Below are 10531 nucleotides of genomic sequence, written 5' to 3'. Positions count from 1 at the left end.
GTATGAATCCTATTTGATCGTGGTGTATTATTTTTTTGATATGATGCTGAATTCTATTGGTTAGAAATTTGTTGAGAATTTTTGCATCTATATTCATGAGAGATATTGGTCTGTAATTTTCTTTTTTTGTGGTGTCTTTGCCTGGTTTTGGTATCAGGGTTATGCTGGCTTCATAGAATGAACTCAGAAGTATTGCTTCCATTTCTGTGTTCTGAAATAGTGTGAGTAGTACTGGTGTAAGCTCTTCTTTGAATGTTTGGTAGAATTCTCCTGTGAAGCCATCTGGGCCAGGGCTTCTTTTTGTTGGGAGTTTTTTTGTTACCTTTTCAGTCTCTTCTCCTGTTATGAGTCCGTTCAGATTTTCAACATCATTTGTGTTAGTTTGGGTAGATAGTGTGTTTCTAGAAATTTGTCCATTTCCTCTAGGTTTTCAAATTTGTTGGAGTATGATTTTTCATAATACTCTGTTATGATCCTTTTTATTTCAGTCGGGTCTGTTGTAATGTCCCCCATTTCATTTCCTATTTGAGTTATTTGTGTCCTCTCCTGTTTTTCTTTTGTCAGTTTTGCCAGCAGTTTGTCGATTTTGTTGATCCTTTCAAAGAACCAACTTTTGGTTTTGTCAATTCTTTCTATTGTGTTTCATTTATTTCTACTCTGATCTTTATTATTTCCTTTCTTCTGGTGGCTGTGGGCTTTTTTTTTTTTTTTGCTGTTCTCTTTCTATTTGTTCGAGTTGTGTAGATAATGTTTTGATTTTGTCCCTTTCTTCTTTTTTAATGTGTGCATCTTTTGCTATACATTGACCTCTGAATACTGCCTTTGCTGTGTCCCAAAGGTTTTCGTATGATGTGTTTTCATTCTCATTTGATTCTGGGAATTTTTTTATTCCATTTCTGATTTCTTCTATTACCCAGTGGTTTTTAAGCAGGGTGTTATTCAGTTTTCATGTAATTGATTTTTTTTCCTTGCTGTTCTTGTTGTTAATTTCTACTTTGATGGTGTTGTGGTCAGAGAAGATACTTTGTGTTATGTCAATGATTTGAATTTTGTTGGGTGTTGCTCTGTGACCTAAGATGTAGTGTATTCTGGGGAAAGTTCCATGTGTGTTGGAAAAGAATGTGTATTTTGCAGCTGTTAGGTGGAGTTTTCTATATTGTCTATGAGTGAAAGTTGGCAGATTGTGCCCTTTAGCTCTTCTGTGTCTTTGTTGTTCTGTCCTTTACCAACAGTGATGTGTTCAAGTCTTCTATTATTGTGGAACTGTCAGTTTCTCTTTTCAGTACTGTTAGTTTGTTTTATGTATTTTGGAGCCCTGTCATTGGGTGCTTAGATGTTTATTATGGTTATGTCTTCATGATGGATCATCCCTTTGATCATTATATAGTGCCCTTTTTGTCTTTTACGGTGGATTTTGTTTTAAAGTCTATTTTTTCTGAGATTATTATTGCCACTCCTGCTCTTTTTGGTAGCTGTTTGCTTGATATATTTTTTCCACCCTTTGATTTTTAATAAATTTATGCCTTTGTTTCTAAGGTGTGTCTTTTGTAGACAGCATATCAATGGATCCTGCTTTTTTTAATCCATTCTGTCACTCTCTGTCTCTTTATGGGTGCATTTAGGCCATTAATGCTCCATGTAGTTATTGCTGTCATTTTTATGCTTTTTTCCTTTTTGGTGGTGCTGACATTTTTTTTGTTCCTCTTACTCTCCTGTGCTGAATCCTTTTGTTTGTGGATTTTTTTTCATTTATTTTTGTAGATTTTATTTTTATTGAAAGTTTATGCTTTTTTTTTATTTTGATGAGTAGGTTTGTTAACTTTCTTTGGGGTTACCTTGAAATTTACCCTTATCTTCCCAGGTTTGAACCAGTCTATTATTACTTGGTATCGCCTTGCCTTCCTCTCCATTAGAAAGTTCGATACGTACACTGTTTATTCCCTCTTTTATTGTTCTGATGCTGTTGTCATTTACAGATTAACCTCTCTGGTTCCCTGTTTGTAATTCTTTTGGTTTTGGATAGTCCTTGAGAGTTCATTTCCTACGTTGGTATCTGGCTAATCTTGCATCCTAGATTCAGGCTGTGGTCTAATATTGTTTGTTCTCAAATCGAAGGACTCCCTTTAATAATTCTTGTAAGTTTGGTTTGGTTTTAACATAGTCCCTTAATTTCTGTTTATCTGGAAATGTCCTAATTTCACCATATTTGAACAGGAGTTTTGCAGGATATATTATTCTTGGCTAGCAATTTTTTTCTTTCAAGGTTTTATATATGTCATCCCATTGCCTTCTTGCCTGCATGGTTTCTGCTGAATAATTGGAGCTTAGTCTTATTGTTTCTCCTTTGTATGGAACTTTTCATTTTTCTTGAGCTGCTCTCAGGATTTTTTCTTTGTTTTTGGTTTTAGCAAGTGTGATTATGACACACCTTGGTGATTTTTTTTTAGGGTCTATCCTATATGGGGTTTGTTGAGCTTTTTGGATGTTCAGCTTTTCATCTTTCATTATATTAGGGAAGTTTTATGTCAGCAATTCCTCAACGATCCTCTCTTTTTCCCATTTTCTCCCCGTTTTGGAACTCCAATCACTCACAGATTTTTGCTTTTGATTGTATCCCACTTAATTCTCAGGGTTTCTTCATTTTTCTTCATTCTTTTTTCTGATTTTTCCTCAAATAGAGTTGTATCCAAGTATTTGTCTTCAATTTCGCTGATCCTGTCTTCTATTGTTTCAAACCTGCTCCTCAGCCCTTCTTTGACACTGTCCACTTCTGAAATCTTGTCGTTTATCTTTTGGATTTCTAATTGTTGTTTTTGTACAATTTCTAGTTGTGAATTTATTTTGGCATTTTGTTCCTGTATTATTTTCCTGAATACTTCCATTTTTTTGGTCTGTATTTTCAATGAATTTGTCTGCCTTTTCCATGAAGTGGTCTATTTTTTTTCCTCATTTTTGTCTGCTTTTTGCTTCAACTCTTGGATAGCTCTGAATATTAAAGATCTGAATTCCCTATCAGGTATTTCTAGTGCCTTTTGTTCCACTGGAAAGTCATCTGGTGTTTTATTTTGGATGCCTCCTGGAACCATCCTGTTCTGTTTTTTTTTTTAATATGTTTTGATATTTTCTGCTGTCTTCGGAACATTCGGTAGTTATTTTCCTTGTTTATTGATTGTAAATTTGTTTGTTTTGTCCTGTTTTTTTTTGTTTTATTTGGTTATGTCTGAACAGGCGGGCTGTGTGTTCTTTGTTGTTTGCTCATCTGTGGGCATGATACTTTTCACTTCCTTGACCAATAGGCAGGGCCAGTGGCTCAAGTATGGTGCAGCAGGGCAGGTCCAGCTGAAGGGGAGTTGCTGGGATGGGTTGTTTTTAGCACGTATTACGGCCAAAAGAGGGAGCCAGGAGTCAGTTCAGGGCAGATTCCAATAGGCCGTGCCTGTGTTGCTCGGGGGTGTGATGTTCAGAGCATGGTGCAGACAGGCAGGAAGGAGAGGGATGGTTGTGATGTGTGGAGCTAAGATAGGTATGGGAAAGAAGAGAGAGAGGAGACAGAAACAGGAGCCAAGGGGGGAAAAAAAAGAGTGTTAAGGGAGCTTACCATTGGAGTGGAGAGATGGGAATCCAACTTAATCGTAATTTCAAGATTCTTTTATCCTACTGCAAAATCCACATCTCCAGTGGATATCTCAAGAGCTTACCATGACAAAATTTCAAATTCTTCTCTTCCTCCACCAGAAACTTACCTTACCTGCAGTAGTCACCATCTTAGTTGTGACACCACCAGCCTTTTGGCTGTTCAGGCCAAACATCTTGGAGTCACCATTGACTTCTCACTTAATGCCATATTTCTTCCTTGCCCTGTAATTTATCCATCAGGAAATCTTATTGGCTCTATATTCCACTTCTCATTAGCTCCAATGCTACTCCTCTAGGCTGAACTACTGTTTTCTTTTAACTGGAGTGTCAAAAAAGCCATCTAATTGGTTTCCCTGGTTCCACTCTTGCATCTCCCTACACCTAAGGGTAGGCTCAACAGAACAGCCAAATGATTCTTTTAAAAATAAGTGTAACATGATACTTCTCTGCTTAACACCTTCCAATGGCTTCCTATCTCTCACTCAGAAAGAAAGACTAAGTCTTCACAATGGCCTATGAGTCTTTATACGATCTGGCTTCTTTGCCTCTCTACCCTCCTCTCCTGCTTTTCTCCCCTTGTTCATTCAGTTCCAGCCACACTGGCCTCTTTGATGCTCCTCAAGCAGCATCCTATTGCCTCAGGCATTTGTGCTGTTTGTTCTCTCTGCTTGAATGCTCTTCCTCAGATATCTATCTGCACTGCTAACTTCCTCATCTCCAACCAGATTGATCTTAAATGTCACCTTTTCAATGAGGCCCACATTGGCAGCCTATTAAAACTGCCACCCACTCACCCTTCACACTTACGTTCCCCCTTAATCTGTTCTACTCCCTCCCCATATCCATAGTATGGTATATAGTTCATTTATACAGTTCATACAATTATATTTATTGTATGTTGTTTATCTCCCCCAATTAGAATGTAAGTTCCATGAGGGCAGGGATTTTATTCTCTGAAATAAACTAAATGCCTAGAACAGAGTCTAGCACAAAATATGTACTCAAATATTTGTTGACAGTATTAATAAATGAATGTTTTCTTAGAAAGAACTCATGGTATCCATTCCTTTCCAAAGATAATCTGCCAAATCATGTGCGTGCGTGCGTGTGTGTGTGTGTGTAACAAGAGGCCTTAGAAAACATCTGGTTCAGTAGTTTTTCTATAACCTGGTTCTTTTTGACAACATAACTCTGTGTGTATGTGTGTGTGTGTGTGTGTGTGTGTTTTCAAACAAACTGAAAATATATCCTAACTATAACTGCATGTTGACCTAAGAAATGAAGAAATCCAGAAACAAAACTCGGAAAGACTGCATTTATGGCTGTTTTGTTTTCTTTCCTGCTCACTGAAATTTCTGTTATCTTCTTTCCTAGGCTGACACAGGCAAGAATTTAGTCACGCTGCCCAACACAACTGCCACTGCAATTCTGTGCAGCGATGAGACCATCTGGCTGGAACCTGAGGTTCTCTTTGCAGGCCCACGCCAAGGTGAGACAATCTAGAGAAAACTTCACACAGAAGGGACAGGTTGACTCCATTTAAAGAGATGAATTAAGTTTTCCTAAGCTTGTGCTCTATTTTGTAGCATTTGAGTTTCCTCAAATCAATTACCAGAAGTATGGTGGGAAACCTTATACTTACGCATATGGACTTGGCTTGAATCACTTTGTTCCAGACAGGGTAATTAATCTATATTACTTATATTGGCATAGTACTTTGAGTCATATGCTGGTCAAGTGAAGTATATTTACTGATTTATTGATTTATTTGTTTGTTTTTCTTTCTTACAAGCAGCTCTGTAAACTGAACGTCAAAACTAAAGAAACTTGGGTATGGCAAGAGCCTGATTCATACCCATCAGAACCCATCTTTGTTTCTCACCCAGATGCCATGGAAGAAGATGATGGTAATGAAAACAATGGATGTGTCTGAACATTTCCTCTTTACTGGACTTCTATATGTTGGTCCACTAGGAGAAGAGTTAGGTTGATTATGCCCTAATGTTCAGAAATGACCCTTAATCCCACTGAATGGGACAGCACTAAGGAGTTTAAAAAAGGGATGGATAGCAAATAAGTTTTGTTTTATGGTCAGGTCTCATTGATTAGTAGTGGCTAGCTGAAAAAGTTTGCAAGAGTTGGAAAAAATGCTAAGGCACCATTTGGTGTTATGATGAATTATCAATGTCTGCTCCAGATGAGAGAGAAGGAGGATGAAAGGCAGCACAAGTTCTAGGTTTTTATCTTTCCTGATCTAGATATATTTCTGGAAAAGAATAGATTTCCAAGGAGGAAAATTGAGTATCTTAACTAATCAAAGAGAATGACAATGTGGTTTTGTGATTCTCACCTTGGTTTGTTCTTTCAGTAAATTGGGCTGGAAAGGGTTCCAAAGTTACAGCCTATAGTATAGTAACTCAACTGCAAAACATCATTCTTAGTTACTATTGGTTAGCTGAGACAGGGTGGTAGATAGGGTTTCTAAAATTAATACATGAAAAATCAAAGAAAAATGAATAAAATACACAATTGTGGAGCCATTTCATGCTAAGCAAATTTACATGTACAGTCCATTAAGTCACAACTGCAAAAGATTTGTCCTCATTTTGTTTGAAAGAAATAAGACTCTAGCTAGGTGTTAGACATTATAGAAATATTATACCTTACTGTTTCAAAGCCCCTTAATATACATTTTTATTTGATTACCAAGACATTGTTTTGAAGTAGGTACATTCATTCATGCATTCAATAAGTATTCTATGAGCATCTACTGTTTTAGTTACCTAGTGATGCCATAAAAAAAAAAAAAAAACCCACAAGTGGGTAGCTTTAAAGACCAGAAAATTATTTTTTCACAGTGCTGGAGGTTGAAAGCCTAAATCAGGGTCTTGGCTGTATTAATATCTTCTGTGGGCCTCTCTCCTAGTTTCTGGTGTCTGCCAGCAATCCTTGGTGTTGCTTTGCTTGTAGGCAGGTCATGGCATCTGTCTTCCTCCTGTATACGTGCCTCTATGTCTATTTTATTCTTTTCATAAGACACTTCTCAGAAATGATTGAAGCAAATGGTTAAGCACTCGACTACTAGCCAAGAGGCTGGCAGTTCAACCCACCCAGAGGCACCTCAGAAGATAGGCCTGGCAATCTGCTTCTGAAAGGTCACAGCCTTGAAAATCCTATGGAGCAGTTCTACTCTGCACACAAGAGGTTTCTATGAGTCAGAATCCACTGGACAGCAACTAACAACAAGACTAACAACTCAGAAGTGATTAGTTTTAGCATCCACCCTACTCTGATATGACTTAATTAACATAATAAAAGAAAACCCCTATTCCCAAAGAAGATCAGGTACAGGGGTTTAGATTTCAACATAACTTTTGGGGAGATACAATTCAATCTATAACACCTACTATGTACTGATATCCAAAAGGTCAGCAGTTCGAATCTACCAGCTGCTCCTTGGATACCCTATGGGGCAGTTCTACTCTGTCTTATAGGGTTGCTCTGAGTCAGAGTCGACTCCACTGCATGGGGTTTGGTTTTTTTGGTTTATTGGGATGCAACAGTGGGCAGAACAGATATGGTCACTCCCATCTTGGAGCTTATAGTCTAGGGAACATGAAGAATTTAAAACACCCCTTCAGGATGGTCACAAAGCCAGGTGGTGAAAAAGTCAAAACAAGATGTCAAGTCACATGGTTTCCCATCTAGTTTTCTTTATTTGTCAGTGTAATGGCTCCTGTATTTTTCATGACATTTTATCTATGGCCCTGGGCTTTTATAAAACTCTACCTTATCTACTTCTGATTAACAGGTGTGGTTCTGAGCATAGTGGTGAGCCCTGGGGCAGGACAAAAGCCTGCTTATCTCCTGATTCTGAGTGCCAAGGACTTGAGTGAAGTTGCCAGGGCAGAAGTGGAGATTAACATCCCTGTCACCTTTCATGGACTGTTCAAAAAATCCTGACCATATTCTAGCAAGACACTGGAGTTTCTGCTTGCCTTTTTTAAATTGTTGTGACAAAACCAAGAAAAACATACCTTCTAGTCTGCAATCAAATTCTGTTCAATTTTAGCTGTAGTATATCACAGTTTTAACTTGTACCCAATTTTAACTTGCACCCAATTTTGTAATGTTTTACAGAAAGCACTCAGCTGAGCAAGCAATCCCTTTAAAAAAGGTACATATTTAGATAATCATACTTTCTCTCTGAGACAGACAGACCACATCTGAAAAACTCTTTGACAATCAAATAGGAATTGAATGTGAACTTATTAAACTGTTTTTTATTCCTATTATGAAAGTGCATTTTAGGAGCCCTTACGGAGTAATTGTTAAGAGCTTGGCTGCTAACCAAAAGCATGGTAGCTGGAATCCACCAAGCACTCCTTGGAAACCCTATGGGGCAGTTCTACTTTGTCCTATAGGGTCACTATGAATCAGAACTGACTCAAAGGTAACAGGTTTGGTTTTTTTGTTTGTTTGTTTTGGTTATCTATTCCTATTATCTTTTTAACATTTAAAGCCAAAGTCCTCTACAACTGATTTATATGTGGCTTTGCTGAGTCAAGTTGGTATCATGCAAAACGGCTTAGTACCTAAATGTCAGACCAAACTTTTTCTCAAACCAGGGACCATCATCCAAGAACAGGCATATGCTGCATAGTAATTGCTTAAAGATTCTCAAACTTTGTGAACTTTAACATTTCCATTTAATATAGGCAATTATTACTATTTCTGATTTTACAATGAGAAAACCTATGTGTAATCAACTAAGGGCTTTCAACCAAATGAAGTCTCAGATTTAAGTTATATATTAAAAGTTTATGTAACATCGAAGCAAGTACATATACTAGTGACAGCAATTTTTATTTTAAACAGTATAAAATACAAATATAATTCCTACTTAATATCAGCATATGGGATAATGTTGGGAGGTTATACTTTGTTGTCTCTTCTGTTTAATTATATTTAAGCACAGTGTGATCATTTGACTGACGAGAGAAAAAGAGAAATATTCTTCAGGTATTAATACATTTTAAGCATTTTTGTTTTAAAAATTACTTTTCTCTCTTCTGTACTACATGCTTCTGAGAAAATCTGGAGATTCATAAAAAATTTATTCTCTCTCAATCTTGATATCTATTTTATGTTCAGAGGATTATGTATTTCACATTTCATATTTAAGACTAACAGCATGGTGTAGGACTAGGTAAAAATAGTTTGAAGGAACAGGCTAACCAGGGTACTTGATCATCCATTTAGTTTCTTTATTTAGATAAAATGCACACTCATTTATTTTTCTCATTATAAGTACTCATTAATACCTGCTTCTTAAAGAAAATCTAAAAATACAGAAAAGTCACAATTACAAAGTAAAATCATGCAGAACTCAGCTCAACTACTGTTAAGATTTGGGTACTGGTCTTTTATGTCTTTTTCCTCTGTGGATTTTTTTAAAATATAATCTCAATTTCTTTGTGGATAATTCCTAAATAGAACTAGAAATCTTAAGATAGGAAAGGGTAAATATTGGTGAATTACATGCAATATGTGACTGCAGATAAACATCAGCACATTGTTTTTTGTCTCTAGACGTGGACAGAATTCCACAAAGAAGGCTGCTTACCAATATCTTTTTTAAAAAAAATGCATAAAATAAATTACTGAATAATTACTAAGTTTAAGACTTAAGAAAGTCTCTAAATTTAAGAAAATTCCTACAACTGCTACTCAATAAACTTGCTAATCATGCCCTGCCATCTTTTCATTCATTTTCTATGAAGCCGAGTCTCATACTTAGGGGTGCCCCGATCTCCTCTTGTTTTGGGTTGCCACTCTGAGCATGGTGTCCTCAGGCCATCACCACAGTGTTAAGAAGGAAGAGAGGCAGAGCTGGCTAAATAAAGTTCTGCCAGTACTATTTAACCAAAATTGGCAGGCTCAATTATAACATTGCTAATAGTATAGCAAAAAGGCTCAGGAACTGCTTTTCAAGTCCTCAGACAAAATGAGAGGTTTAAAAACTTAAAGCAGAATAAGGGACATTTAAGTCATACAAGAGAGTAACTTAAAAATTTAGATTAAATGAATTAAGGAATCTGTTACCCATCTGGGAAATCTAGACAACCGTGTCACATCTATAAACAGACAAATCTATTTTGAGGGGAAAAAAAATCAATTGAATTAAGATAAATAAATCTATTAATAAGTAGTTACGTTTAAAGTAACAAATCAGGAGGCGAGGCCAAGATGGCAGAGTAGTCAGATGCTTCTAGTGGACCCTCTTACAGCAAAGACCCAAAAAAACAAGTGAAGCAATTATATATGGCAATCTGGGGGCCCTGAACATCAAAGACAGAGTTCAGGAACCAGACTGAGTGGCAGGGGGAGGGAGAAATGGTTCAGAAGCAGCAAGCAGTTGCCAGACCTGATCTGGCAAAAGCCTGAGCCCTTCAGGCCCGAGCAGCTCAGGGGTGAGTGGTGAGGCAGGCAAGAAACAATGCTTGGGAGGAGCATTTTCCTCACCGGGAGAGACCCAGCGCCAGAGAGTCTACATGGCCAACCAGAACCAGTGAGAAGCAGCCCTCCACGAAAGATAAGTACTTGCATATGGCCTACTGCGTGGATCACAAACACCCCACTTAGGGAAAAACCTCTCTCCCATTTACCTCTCTGCTCCCTGCTCTGCACTGGGGCCCAGACCAGCTTCAGCAATTGCAAAGTCCCCTGGGCCGGAAGTAGGATCCATCACACACCTGGAGTCATTCTCCCTGCCTTGGAGAGTGACCAAATTAACACACACGAGAAAAAACAAACTGCTGGCCCCACTAAGACAGGAACCCAGGGTAGGCACAGCTCCTTTGCCTAGGCACAGGCATAAGGGATCCACAGACTT

General features: G+C 37.7%; 1 protein-coding gene across 1 annotated transcript in view; it reads left to right on the top strand.

The window, feature by feature from the left end:
* Positions 1 to 7952, top strand: part of RPE65 (retinoid isomerohydrolase RPE65) — a 28749-nt gene extending 20797 nt beyond the window's left edge. Inside the window, exons 11-14 of the mRNA XM_004369044.1 lie at positions 5011 to 5125; positions 5223 to 5317; positions 5432 to 5543; positions 7448 to 7952. Of these exons, the coding sequence (XP_004369101.1) occupies positions 5011 to 5125; positions 5223 to 5317; positions 5432 to 5543; positions 7448 to 7599 (474 nt within the window). The 3' untranslated portion in view covers positions 7600 to 7952. The remainder of the gene's footprint in view (positions 1 to 5010; positions 5126 to 5222; positions 5318 to 5431; positions 5544 to 7447) is intronic.
* Positions 7953 to 10531: the final 2579 nt, after the last annotated feature.

The sequence above is a fragment of the Trichechus manatus genome, unplaced genomic scaffold (genome assembly GCF_000243295.1).
Source record: "Trichechus manatus latirostris isolate Lorelei unplaced genomic scaffold, TriManLat1.0 scaffold00003, whole genome shotgun sequence".
Classification (NCBI taxonomy): Eukaryota; Metazoa; Chordata; class Mammalia; order Sirenia; family Trichechidae; genus Trichechus; species Trichechus manatus.
This window is presented reverse-complemented; position numbering and strand designations above follow the sequence as displayed.